Genomic DNA, 14155 nt, shown 5'->3' on the forward strand with positions numbered 1-14155 from the left:
GCAGGGCCAGGGACTTGTAGGTAGGGAAGTGACAGAAGAAACTATCAGCTCGAGAGTCTTCCTGATGCAGAGTGAAGTAGAACCTGCAACCAGAATCAGCATCCATCGAGCACCTCGCACCCAGCATCAGCCCTGGATCCCCCCAGCTCTCATCATCCAGCCCTGGATCTCCCCAGCTCCCATCATCCAGCCCTGGATCTCCCCAGCTCCCATCAGCCAGCCCTGGATCTCCCCAGCTCCCATCAGCCAGCCCTGCATCCCCCCATCTCCCAGCATCAGCCCTGGATCCCCCCAGCTCCCAGCATCCAGCCCTGGATCCCCCCAGCTCCCAGCATCCAGCTCTGGATCCCCCCAGCTCCCATCATCCAGCCCTGCATCCCCCCAGCTCCCATCATCCAGCCCTGGATCCCCCCAGCTCCCATCACCCAGCCCTGGATCCCCCCGGCTCCCAGCATCCAGCCCTGGATCCCCTCAGCTCCCAGCATCCAGCCCTGGACCTGCCCAGCCCCCTCACCCAGCCCTGGAACCACCAGGCCTCCACTCCCAGGCCTGGACCCCCAGCTCCCACCAGCCCTGGATCCCAGCCCAGCTCCCATCAGCCAGCCCTGATCCCTGCCCGGTCCCGTCACCCAGCTCTGCACCCTCCAAGCCCCCAGCAGCCAGCTCTGGGCTCCCAGGCACTCCAGTTCCCCCTGCACCCTCACCCCACGGCAGCCTCACTCTTGTGCGGTTTTGGGAGCGGTGCCCTCAAACACCAGCGGTGGAATGACCCTGTGCTGATTTGGGCTCAGCCCAGTTTTTGGTAATGGGGGAGGCCACGGAGGTGGCTTCTGTGAGAAGCTGCTGGAAGCTTCTGCTGTATCCGGCAGAGCCGATCCCTGCTGGCTCTGAAGATGGACATGGCACTGGCCAGCTGGAGAGGTTGGTAGCGCCTCTGGGATGGCGAATGTGAGAAGGAAATCAAAGCAGCGCCTGGGCAGTTTTTTCCCAGGGGAGGCGAGGCGCCGCCGCCGGGGCCATCCCGGTGCCGCGGGTGTGGCCATGTGGCCGCTGTGGCCGCCGCCGTTTCGGTGCTGCCCGCGGCGAGCTTGGCCTGCCTGGCCGCTGTTAGCCAGCCGCGCTGCGAGCAGAAAGGCCGGGGCGGCGGCGGCGGCTTCTCCTTCTCAGCGCCCGCATGAAGAGAGGCGCTGAACGGCGGCTGCGACCGCCCGCGCAGGGGCAGCGGGGCCGCGGGGCCGGCAGGGCAAACACGGCAAACGATTGCCCGGGGCAGCACCGAGACCAAATCAACTTCTCCGTGCTGCGAAACCCTGCAGAAATCCTGGAACTGGGGGAATTTGGTGGCAATGGCACTTAGGAGCAGCAGTTAACCCTATACCAGCTATTACATTGTACAGGAGGTTATGATCCAGATTATACAGATATCTTATAACTCAAGCTATATTAGCATCTTGTTACTTTGACCCCAGTTATAATGTTAACTAGTTACTACCTGCATAGAAAGGTTATTCTTGTTTACACATCATTTACAAGCAGCAGTTTTTTCCTCCTAGTTGTAGAAAGAGGAGGAAGTGAGGACATGTAGAGAAAGACAACTTGACGGCACCAAGGTCAGTGGAAAGAAAGAGGGGCAGGAGATGCTCCCAGCGTCGGAGTCGAGATTTTCTCTGCAAGCCGTGCTGAGGACTGGGATAAAACAAACTGTCTCCCTGGGATCCATGAAGTCCACGGGGGGATGCAGAGATCCACTCCCAGCCCGTGGGAAAAGGTGCTCACAGCGGAGCAGCTGGGTGCTACAAAAGCTGTAATCCAGGGGGAGACCTGAACAGGGAGAGAGGGCTCCTGCTTCCAGAGATAGAGAAAGAGGGCCCTTGCTTCCGAACTGAAGCAGCTGATCCTTAAAAGACTACACCCCATGGACTAATGACCACACCTGCAGTTTTGGGAAGACCGTTTTGCCCGTGGGAGGGACTCACGTTACAGCAGGCTGGGCGGGACTGATACTCATGAAATTAGAAACGCGCTGGAGAAGTGCACAGAGAACTGTCTCCTGTGGGAAGGAGCCCATGGCAGAGCAGAAGAAAGAGACTCCCCTCCCTGAGGGAACTGAAGAAAGATCTCGAGTGATGAACTGGCTTGAACACTCCCAGGCCCTGTCTCCCTGCGCTGTTGGAGGGAAAGAGGGAGGGGATAGAGGGGAAAAAGGTGTTTGAAAGGCTTATTTTCTTCCTCATTATCCTACTTTGTTAATAATAAATTTACTTTATACCTTTAAGTTTGAGCCTGTTTTGAACTCAGAATGTTTTTCTCCCAATCCTTATCTCAACTCATGAATCCTTCATGACGATTTTCATGAGTAGCTGGTATTTGAAAGTGTCAAACCATGACAGTGGCCCTTGTGTTCCAGGTGGCCCCTTTCTGTCACAAGTGACCCTTGGTTCCATGAGATTCCTTTGCCCCACACTGGTCCCCATGTTGCCCTCAGGCTGCACTGTGTCCCAATGGACACTGGATTCCACAGGAGCTGGCAGTGTCCCAGTGTCACCGGTGTCCCATGAGGCCCCACTTGGTCAAAGTGGAGCCGTGGTTCCATGAGATTCCATGTTGTCGCAATGGCCTGCTGAGTTCCATGGGGCTGTGCTGTGTCACAGTGGACACTGAGATCCACGTGCCCTGGCAATGTCCAAGTGGCACCTGGCTTCCACAAGGCCCTGCTGTGTTTGAAGGTGACACTTTGTTCCCCAAGATTCCATTGTGTCACAGTGGTGTCCTGGGTGCCACAAGGCCCCTCTGTGTCACAATGGACCCTTGGTTCTGTGAGATTCCATTGTGTCACAGTGGTCTCCTAGGTACCACGAGGCCCCGCTGTAAAACAGTGCACACTTGGTTCCATGAGTTTCCATTCCATCAGAATGCTCTCTTGGATTCCATGAAGCCCTGCTGTCTCCCTAGGGAGCCTTTGTTCCATATTTTCCCATGGTGTCACAATGGTCTCCAGTGCTCTATGAGGCCACAACATGGGACAGTGGACATTTGCTTCCATGAGATTCCACGGTGTCACAATGGTCTCCTGGGTGCCATGAGGCCCCTCTTTGTAACAGCTGAGACTTGGTTCCCCAAGATTGCCTGGCGTCACTGTGCTCTCCTGGGATCCATCAGGCTGTGCTGTGTCACAGTGGACACTCGCTTCCTTGAAGGCTGCAGATGTCCAGTGGCACCGGGTTTCCTTCCATGAGATCGCGCTTTGTCCCAATGGGGCGTTGGTTCCATGAGAATCCATTGTGACCCTGTGCTCCCCTAGGTCCCACGAGGCCTTGCTCTGCCACAATGGCACCTTGTTTCTACAAGGCCTGGCAATGTTTTTGTGGCCCTTGTGTTCCATGGGGCCCCTCTCTGTCACAAGTGACCCTTGGTTCCATGAGATTCCTTTGCCCCACGGTGGTCTCCAGGTTTCCATCAGGCTGCACTGTGTCCCAATGGACACTGGATTCCACAGGAGCTGGCAGTGTCCCAGTGTCATCGGTGTCCCATGAGGCCCCACTTGGTCAAAGTGGAGCCGTGTTTCCATGAGATTCCATGTTGGCACAGGGGCCTGCTGAGTTCCATGAGGCTGCGTCGTGTCCCAATGGACAATCTCGCTGCCCTCAGCTCTGCGCTGCCATTGCCAGCCCTGCCCTGACCTCTGCCCAGCCTCACCCTCTGTGCCTTGGACACACACACATGCCCTGAGCTCATCCTCCCTCTGGGTGCTTCTCCTGCCCCAGCGCTGCCCTGGGAGGGTTCATTCCTCACAGGAGCTGCTGTGTTTGTACTGGTGCATTTTATAGCTCTGCTTCTGCCTCTCTGTCACTTGTGTCTCCACAGAGCTCTGCAGGGAGAAGATTCATGGAATGACAGAGGTGGGAAGAGCCCCCTGAGCCCCCTTGGCCAGGCTGTGGCTGGGCTGGAGTTGCCTTTGTCCAGAGCAGCCCCTGGGCTGCTGTGCTTGGCACTCGTGGCTGCAGCGGGGTTGGTCCCAGCCCAAGGCTTTGGCTGTCCCTGAGCAGGGCTGGCCCCGCATGAGGCGTCTCTGCAGCCCCCCCAAACCATGGGCTGGGGGTGGGCAAGTGTTCCCAAGGGCACAGGGAGGGGACAGCTGGGCTGGACTGACCCAAGGGATCTCCCATTCCATGGGACGTCATGGTCAGCAATGGATTGGGGGAAAGGAAGGGGGCGAGAGGGTGTCTGGATTTTCTGTATTGATCCATTTGTCTTCCAAGGCAGCCACTCCATGCACTGAATTCTTGCCTCCCTGTGGTTTCTTTGCTTCTGCATTTGGCCTTTGCTCTTTACTTCCCTGCCCCAACCATTAATCTCTCTTCATGGTGACTCACAGTTTTCTCAGCTTATTTTCTCCCGGTGCCTGGCTGGGGAGGGACAGTGCCAGAGACACTTGGTTGTCACTTGATGGACAGAGAGGTTTTACCACGGTCACCTTGCCCAAGCCTTCTCTTATGGGCACACCCAGAAGTGTCAGGGCTCTGTCGGGTGCCCACCCCTGAGCTGGGCTCATGCCCTGCTCACAGCCCCAGGGCTGCTCAGGGACACGAGTCCTTCCCTGGCACGCTCACAGACAGTTCATTGCAGCACGGGCAGGGGCTCCCTGGGCTCTGCTGCCGCTGCCAGAGCCTGGCAGGGAGCTCAGCCCTGCGGGTGTCACCCTGCCCTGCCCCTGCCCGAGGTGCCCCACGGCCGCAGGGATGGGCACGGGGAGCTCTGTGCACAGGAGCTCATCCCAGCCCCGCATCCAGGGGGTTCCCAGGGGACGGCACTCTCTGGGAACTCCACGAACAGCTGAAGGTGTTTGTGCTCGCTGGGTTTATGTCCCCACACACACACAGGGTGTTCAGGGCTGTATCTTGTCTGTGCACTGCAAACACGGAGCCCTGACCCGGTCCCTGGATGTCCCTCCATGGAGGGAAGAACAACCTCTGTGAGCTGGGCAGAGAGGCCCCTGCTGGCAGCGGCGCTGGCTTTGCCAGGGCACTGCTGGGTGCCCCCACCCTGAGCACTGCCACCCTTTGCTGCTCAGGGCTGGTTTCCTCTCCAGGGTGCTGCGTTGGGCACATCCTGGAGACAAAATTGGGAAGGAGATTGAAGCTTTCAGGCCCTGCACTGGGGAGATGCCCTCGCATGATGGAAATGCTGCTGCAGAGCCCAGCTCTGTCCCAGCAGTGCCCACGGCCTGTCCCTGCCTGCAGTCCCTGGGCAGTCACACAGCAGGACTGGGACCCAGCTGACAGAGCCCTGAGGCCTGAAACCAACGCAGGGGCTCTGCAGGGGAGTGTGGAAGGGAAGGAAGAGGAGTTACGGAGGAGAAGTCCTGGGGCTCCCTGGCAGTGCTCTCCTGCTGGGACTCTTTTCTCCCCCAGCTCTGCCCAGAGGCACCGACCCTGCAGCTCCAGAGAAGTCAGGGAGGAAAGATGTCAGGGAAACAAGACAACACAGGCTTCTTTCTTTTGTTCCAGCACACACATACTGTAGTGCAGCTCCCCGTTTCTACAGTCTCTGGGTCACACTGGAAAGGCAAATACCAAATTAAAAATGGAACAGACAAAGATTTTTGTGTGAACAAATTCACAGCAGCGTAACACCTGTGTCAGCAGCAACAAACACAGGACACAGAGTGGGCATTAATGAGTCACATCAGAGCAGCTCTGCAGGAGAATGAGAGTTTATTGCTGCTGAAAACCAGCCGTGATCCTTTTCCTCAGGGCATCCCTGAGCTCCTGCTTCCTCAGGCTGTAGATGAGGGGGTTCAGGGCTGGAGGCAGCACCGAGTACAGAACTGACACTGCCACATCCAGGGATGGGGAGGAGATGGAGGGGGGCTTCAGGTAGGAAAACATAACAGTGCTGAGGAACAGAGAGAGCACGGCCAGGTGAGGGAGGCACGTGGAAAAGGCTTTGTGCCGGCCCTGCTCAGAGGGGATCTTCAGCACGGCCCTGAAGATCTGCACATAGGAGAAAACAATGAACACAAAACAGCCAAATACCAAACAGACACTGACAGCGATGAGCCCAAGTTCCCTGAGGTAGGATTTGGAGCAGGAGAACTTGAGGATGTGTGGGATTTCCCAGAAGAAGTGGCTCCAGTCCTCAGAGCATTTTGTCCCTTCTCCAGACTTGCTCCAACAGGTCCATGTCCTTCCTGGGTTGGGGATCCAGAGCTGGATGCAGTACTCCCGGTGGGGTCTCACCAGAGCAGAGGAGTGGAATCACCTCCTTCAACCTGCTGGGCACACTCCTTTGGGTGCATCCAGGATAAGGCTGGCAGTGCACATGGCCAGCTCACATCCAGCCTCTCATCCAACAGCACCCCCAAGTCCTGCTCGGCAGGGCTGCTCTCCATCTCTTCGTCCCCCAGCCTGTGAGATCAGCTGGGCTGGGACTGTGTCACACCCCTTGGACAGAGCTGCTGTACAGGATGGGCTCCCGCCCCAGGAAGGAAAATTCCTGAGGTCGATCCCCACACAACTCCACCCTGGCTGTGAGGTCACAGCAGGCTCTGAGGTCACAGAGGTCCCAGAGCCCTGCGGTTGCACAGCACCACAGCGACCGAGCAGTCCGGCGTTGACCACAGCTGTTGCGGCAGCAGCGGCGGCGGCAGCAGCGGTGCTGACCTTGGGACAGCAGCGTCAGGACTGTGGTGGCAGCGAGAGCTGCAGACTGGCTGAGGGCAAGGCACCATGGCCCTTGCTCTGCGCCTCTTGCTCCTGCTCCTGCTGGCAGTGGCCCTGCCTGCCAGGGCTGCCCAGGCGGCTCCGATGCGAGCGCGGGGAGCAGGTGAGCCGGCGGCCGGGCTCCCCTTTCCCGGGACAGCACTCCCTTCTCCCCGGGAAGCGTGGGGGAGGGTTTTCCCCAGGGCTGTAGGGAGGGCTTCTGTGGTGGGAGTGAGAGAGCCCTGAGGGGCCCTGGGCTGCTCCAGCCGCCCCTCCTGGGATGTTGCCCAGGGCCTGCAAAGAGGGAGGAGAGGGACCAGGAGCCAGCCCAGAGCTCCCCAGGCCCCTCTGCAGCTTTGGCCATGTCTGTTGGCATCTGGCTCCCACGGCCTTACCCAAGCCCCTTGCAGTGCCCAGTTCCCTAAGGCAGAAGGGGATCCCAGCACACCATGGAATGCTTCTGATCTCTGCTCCCTTCTAGACTGGGATCAGGACATGGAATATCTGGAAGCCCTCCCGGATGATGGTTTGAAGACCTCGGCACATGCTGGAGGCAAGTTCTCAATGTCCCTTTTTAGTGACACAATGATCAGTGTCACTGTGGCAAGAGCTCACTCATGTGCCACTCTCCTTAACATCATCTCAAGGCTGAAGGATCCTGGAGACCTTGCCCTGCTCCCTTCTCGAGCCCTGAGTGATCCCACAGGGTCGCTGTCGGGGGAGGAAGGAGCATTTAGCTGTCAGTCTTCATCCCGTGTGCAATGCCAGTTGCTCCTTGCGTGTGCTCTGTGCAGCCACAGAGAAGAGCAGAGAGGGAAGGGGCCGGGCCCAGGGCTGTGCCCCGGGGCGCTGTGCCCGGCGCAGCTCCTCTGCTGGCCCCAGGGAGCCGGAGCAGCTGCCGCTGCCAAGCCCTGGCCCCGGCTGAGTTTAGAGCTGCCGGCAGCTCCAGGGTGTGCTTTCTGCCCTGACTGTCCTGCAAGGGGCTCCTTCCATCCCAGCGTGGGGCCACTGCAGGCACGGGCTCGCTCTGCCCGTGCTCCTGAGTGGAAGGCAGAGATGAGGGAGCGCCATGGAGGGCACCGATCACCCAGGTGCACCCACTGCCACTCCGGCCTGAAAGAGAAATGGAATTACTTTCCATTAAGGTCCTCCAAGAGGGGAGAACCAAGACACAGAAGACAAGAAATCCCTGGAGGCATCTGAACTTCTGGACCAGATGCTGAGTGATCTGGAGAGACGGCGTGGTGGGTGCATTTCCCTCAGTCTTCTCCTGAGCCTCAGCAGCCGGGGGCTGTCGCTGCACATCTGCACACGCCGTGCCCGGCACAGGGGAAGGGATCCATCGCAGCCTCACGGCCCCGCTGCTGCTTTCACGCCCTGCAGGGCTGTTTCCCAGCCTGGCCTGGCTGCAGCTCCTCCCCAGCCTCTGCAGGAAGGCATTTGGCATCAGCTGACAGGGTGCCCAAACTGCACCACGGGCCATGCACACCCTGAGATCCCCTGCAATTTCCTGGTCTCCGGGTAGATCAGGAGGGGCAGCAGTTTGGAGGAGGGATGGCCCGGGATCAGCTCCAAGAGCCTGGGCATTTTCCTGATCCTTATCCATGTCTTCGACCAGTATTGCCTCCTGAAGATGCCACCTCCCCATGGGGAACAGTTCCATCTGACCCAGCTGTCCCTTTTCCTTTCTCAAGGGATGGACCAAATGGCCATGGAGGAGACAGCGCTTCCCGGAGAAAGCAGGGGCTCATTGTCAGCCCCTGCTGCAGGAAAGGAGGAGCTGCCAGCCACGGGCACAGGCCCAGGAGGTAATTGCTGTGCCGGGCTCAGCCGGGCTCAGCCCTCGGCGGGGCTGTGTGGCAGCAGCTCTTCCCCCAGGGCCCGCCCTTGCAGGGCCCGGCAGCAGCCAAAGCTGGAGGCGCCTTGGCTTCGAGGCCTCTGGAGCTCGTTCCACAGCCCCTGGCAAACAGGACTCGTGCACCAAGGCCTCTCCCGCTGCAGCCACCTCCCGGAGCTGGCCCTGAGTGCCCAGAGGCCCCAGGCACAGGAGCAGCCCCGAGCGGGAGCCCTGCCGCCAGCCCAGGGCCAGAGCCAGCCCTGGCTGCCACACTGGGCAGGGCTGCTGTGTGTCCTGCCTGGGCCTGGCTTTTCCCCCTAAGCTGCAGGAGCTGTCGCAGGGCAGGGAGGGTTGTGGTGGCAGCTGCTGCTGCAGGGATGGCTTTGGCCCGTGTCCCTCGCAGGAGCCCCTGCCCGAGCAGCTGCGCTGCCCCCGGGCTCTCCTCCCGGCCCTCTGGGCTTTGTTGGTGGCACAGCCTGGGCCCAGGGGCGGCAAGGTGCCTGCAGGCCCCAGCTCTGGGGAAACAGAGAACGTCCTGGCCGTATCCAACGTGCTGCCAGCTCAGCAGTGGTGCACAGCACGGGCTCACGCTCCCCATTGCTCCCACAGATGTGCCTGGCAAGTCAGGCACAAATGCCCAGGATACATCGAGCAGCCCGAGAGTTTTCTGCCCCCAGGATGTGCGCAAGTCCTGCATGGTAGGCACAGTAGTGATGCTGATCACTGTGCCACTTTCCATGGTCCTATGCTATGTCGGGTTCCGGTGGTGGAAGGGCAAGGAACAGTAAGTTGTTGATCTCCATCCCCCAGCTTCCTTTAAAGGCTGCTTGTAGACAGGAAACATTCCCAGGGAGGCTGCTGTGGAGTTGTGGCGAGGCCATGGTTGTCCAAACAACTCTGCTGAGGGTTCTGCTGCTGTCCAGTGCTTTAATTGGCCTCTTAATTGCGGGGCCTTGTCCTGGGGAGCCCGCTCGGGCTGCAGCCAGTGCTGGCTCCCACGGAGGCTGCCTGGCCAAGAGCAGCCCCAGGAGCACCGGGCAGGGGCATAGCAAGGCGGGGAGGAGAAAGAGCGGGGCCGAGATTGCCCTTGAAAGGCAGACGCTCTCTGGGGCCCGCTCCTGGCCAGGGACCCTGCCCAGAGCCATCCCCGGCTGGCTGGGGCCTTGACGGGCAGCTGTGCACCTGGGCCAAGGTGTGCCAGCAGCTGCAGCCATGCCGGGGAGCCTTGCCAGCTCTGGGCCCTGCTGTGAGGAGGGTCCCTGTGTGCCAGGTGCAGCTGGGGGCCTCAGACACCTCCTCTCTCCACAGTCGACCTGCTCCAGCTCCAGCGTCCCAGCCAGGAAGGCCCGGCTCACCCTCGCCTCCAGGGAGCCCAAAGACCGTCCGCTTTGACAGCTCCCAGACATGGCCTCGGCAGCAGCCGCAGTCACCCAGAAAAGCAGAGCACCAGCACGCTCTGCCTCCCCCACGCCCCCCCAGCCCAGCTGTGAAGCAGAAGCCCCCCGAGATCCCCCCACCTCCTCCCCTCCCGAGCCAGCCACCCTGGTCCTCCAGGTAGGACTGAAACTGGACCAGCCAGAACAGGGCTTGGGCCACCAACAGCTTGGGGCAACTCCTAGAGTCAGTTCTCTGACTGTTGTACCTACAACAGGAAGGGATGAAGACACTTCCCGTGCCCTTTCTCATCCTTTGCTGCTTTGATTTTCATGCCGCTGAGTGCTGGCTGAATCTCTTCGAAGAACTTTATTTGCAATTGCACTGCCTGTTTTACCCCACCTGTAAGCAGAAAAAAAATAAAAAATTCTTCAGTTTAGACTTCATTTTTAGTGTGGTTGGGCCACTCAAATTTTGAGCAATTAATTTTCGATGGCACCTCTTCCCTTTTCCTTACTAGCTAAAAAAAGTTCATCTGGGCACAAAAATCACCAGAATTCCTGAGATTTACCTCAAAGCCCAGAGGACAATCTAGCACAGAATATTCTTCCTGTGTACTGCACAACAAGAAATATTCTGAGGAAATAGTGTGGCAGCTGAGGCTCATGGAACTCCCAGAATACTGAGCCTGCAGAGGAGGCAAAGAGCCCTGGCAGTGGCTGAGAGGACTTCTCCTCTGCAGGCTCCTCTGAAAGTGTGTCACTTCAGGAGGGAAAGCTTTTAAACCTTTCCCTTACCTTCCTGCTCTGCTAACATGTACGGCTCATCCTGAGAAAATACTAAGCTACAAACAAGTCTCCATTCCTCAACAATAGCTACTCAGGTGCTCAATTTATCTTAAAGAGCAAAGCCGAATGTGATCAGATGAATCACCAAAGCCTATTTGCAGAGAAACCCCACCACATGTGAGCAAACATTTATTAGCGTCAGTTCACTCAAAAGAAACCCAAGCCTGTATTAACCAGTGTTTCAAATGAACTTGAATTCTCTTTCCTCAAGTATCAGCTGGATTGGTTTTCTCCTTTTTTTGTCCTAGAGAGAATCTTAGAATGATTTACTCTTGACAGGACTCTTTGGATGGTCCCCAGACCTGACCCATGCCTTGCCTGGGCTGTTAATGCAGCCTCTTAGCACCACATGACTTTGCCACCCTCTTCAGACCTTGGGCACGGCTGGTGCCACGGTCCCCTCTGGTGCCACGGTCCCCTCTGGCTCGTGGTGTGTCCCTGCTGCTGGAGGAGCCCTGCTCGTGCTGCTCCCTGCGCTCAACAATGCCGGTCCTACTCCCCAGCCAAAGAGAGACTAAAATCACTGCTTTGGGCAGCTCAGCATTTGAACAGGTTTAGCACTTACTCATCTCTATCACAGACAATTTAAAACCCACATACCTACACCATAAAGTCACCTCATCTACAGAGGTAAGGAAGCCTGAGCGAACAGAAGGTCGACTTTCAGGCGCACTGGGTTTTTAATTTCGTGGAAGCACTCACTTGTTCACAAGCCTCACTTGTCAAACTGGATTGTGCGATGCTATTGTCTTGCTGCTGTTAAAGAGGAAGCAGGGAGAAATTACTTAAGAAATCAGAAACAAGCTTGGGGCGCAGGCTTGGCACACAAACCAAGCAGGGTGGCACCTGCCCGCTTTGCCTGAATCCGTTTTCCTGACGGACAAAGGGGATCGCGACTCCGCTGCGGGGCGAGCCGGGCGCTCCGTGAGCAGCGCTGGAGCAGCACCGGTGCAGCGGTGGCCCCGCCCCGCCCATCCCGCCCATCCCATCCCACCCCGCCGCGGGCCGGGGCCGAGCTCTGGGGCGGGCGGGCCTTCGGGATGGTCGGGCAGCTCCGCGGGACGGGCGGGTGCGATGGAGCCGCCTGAGGGCTGGGACCCCTACAGGTGGCCGGCCCGGCGCACGCAGTGGCTGGTCAGCGCCCTCGCCTACCACTACGGGCTGGACCACGGCGTGGAAAACGAGATCGTCGTGCCTGGACCAGTACCTGCAGGAGATCTTCCACCACCTGGACTGCGCCGGGGCGGGCCGCACGACGATCTCGTTCTCCACGCTGTGCCAGGTGCTGGGGCTGGAGGAGGCGGCGGACCCCGAGGAGTGCGCGGGGCTGTGGGACGGGCTCTCGGCCGAGCTCACCTTCCGCCAGTTCCACGCGCGGCTCTGCGGCCACTTCAGCACCCGCGTGGGCGGCGCGGGGCCGCGGCTGCCGCCAGGCCGGGAGAGCGAGCACATCAAGACCCAGATGCGCCTGCGCAGCCCCCGCCGCGCCGACCCCGTCAGCCGCGGAGCCGCGGGCAGCGCCGAGCGGCGGCCGCCGGGGCCCTGCTCCCGAGAGTGCTACGAGGAGATCGTGGCGCTGGAGCAGGCCGAGGACTGCATCGCCAAGCTGGAGGAGGAGAACGGCAGCCTGCGGGAGCTGGTGGAGGACACGCGGGCCGCCCTGCAGAGCAGCGACGCGCGGTGCCTGGCGCTGCAGGTGAGTCCGGGGCGGCTTCTGCACCGGCCTCCCGGAGGCGGCTCGGGTGGCCCCAAGTACTTCAGGAAAGATGCTGCTCTCGGAAAGTCAGTGTTAAAAACCCCTCCACCTCCAGACTGAGACCCAAGTTGCTCGTTCATCCTCGGCATTAACTTTTTAGCAAAGTTTAGTTGCAGGGAGGCTTTAAGGAGAAATGTATCTTCACCAGTGTGCCATTGGATGTAGCTATGGGACAGGCTGATGAGCACTCTGTTAAAAGTGTAGGGGAGTTCAGCTTAACAGACCCAAGCGTACAGAGCTGCTGCTTCTATTGCACTTTCAGTCAGGATGTGCTGATACCATATACTGGATATGCACCACTGCAGGCTTTTTCCTGAAGTGGGAAAGAACTTCTGGAGTCTTAGCTGTACAAGCACGTACAGTGCCTCAGTCATAAGTGCCTCAGAAACCTTAGAAGTACATTTTCTTCAGAGTGTGGTCACAAGATTTCAGTTCTGTGGGCAGGCTGATGAACAGTCTTGGGCTCCTCTGCAGAGCCCCATTAATTCTGGGGCTGGTTTCTGTTGGTTCTGCTGTACTGGCTTGAGTGAAACACATACACACTTAACAGCAGTTAAATTACTCTGCCATGAAATAGCGTGGGACAGGCAGGGCAGTGAAGGGCAGCATGGACCAGTTGTTCTGGCAGGTCTGATCAGGTCTGATTTGATACTAACACAGGACTCACAGAACTGCTCCATGTGTGACACTGCCACTTGCGTTAGCTGGCTGCTCCTCTTCACAACGTCCATCATGGCAGGTCAAAGCCACTTTTACCATTTTCATCTGAAAAGGGAAAGGAAATCTGAAGCAAACATGAAGTCACGAGTCTGAGGCCCCAGGAAGAATCAAAAGGACAAAGAGGAGAGCTCCAGAACACCCCCCAGCTGCTCCCTGCTCTCTTCTTCTGAACACAACTTCATGGGAAATATCTTTTTCAGCACACTACTTGACTTCTGAGTACAGACCACAGTAATGACATTAAAGCTATGCAGGAACTTGTGCAATAACATAATAGCGAGTAGTTTGAATACTATATGTATAGCTAGGTACTAAAAACTACTTTCCAGAGATCTTTTCCTTGTCTCTGTGTTTGGCAAAGGTCAAGTAGCTTTAGCTGCTGATCAACTGTATGTGATTCAAAAAAAACCCCAACAAAGCACGATCCAGCCATTTTCAGTCTTTATTAAAATGTCAGTTGCTTTAAAACACATCAATTTCTCCCTGCTTTCTGCTCCTGGTCATTACAGGTGGGACTGCAGAAGAGCCATGCCAGCCATAAAGAGGAGGGAACCTGTTTCGTAGGGAGGGAGAGACCATTAACACAGAAGCACTCCCAGACCAAGTGCCTCCAAAGTGTCCTGAAGGAAATGGAGCTCATCCGGAGCTCCAGGGATGGGCAGATTGAAGGAGCATTCAAGTTCAGTCAGGAGCTGGAGAGGGAGCTGAAGAGCTCTCAGGAAGCTCTGGTCAGCCTGGAAGACTGCAACCGTAACCTGAAGAGGGAGCAGGGGGAGACGAGGAGGAAGGTGGAAGAGGCCAGACACGCCATCCTCAACAGTCTTGGCAAAGTGAAGGAGCTGAAGAGAAAGCTAACGAGGTGCCACATCTGCAAATACACGTTCAGCAGCTGGAATCACAACTGCAGCACTACAGGTAG

The 14155-nt window shown here is 58.0% G+C and overlaps 1 protein-coding gene across 1 annotated transcript; it reads left to right on the top strand.

Annotated features, from left to right (window-relative positions):
* Positions 1 to 11819: 11819 nt before the first annotated feature.
* LOC138100246 (EF-hand and coiled-coil domain-containing protein 1-like) lies at positions 11820 to 14155 on the top strand. Its single transcript, XM_068998026.1, is given in 4 exon segments — positions 11820 to 11953; positions 11955 to 12456; positions 13746 to 14079; positions 14082 to 14155. Coding segments are annotated over 4 exon segments (1029 nt in total). The 5' UTR covers positions 11820 to 11834.

This window comes from Aphelocoma coerulescens, chromosome 30 (assembly GCF_041296385.1).
Source record: "Aphelocoma coerulescens isolate FSJ_1873_10779 chromosome 30, UR_Acoe_1.0, whole genome shotgun sequence".
NCBI lineage: Eukaryota > Metazoa > Chordata > Aves > Passeriformes > Corvidae > Aphelocoma > Aphelocoma coerulescens.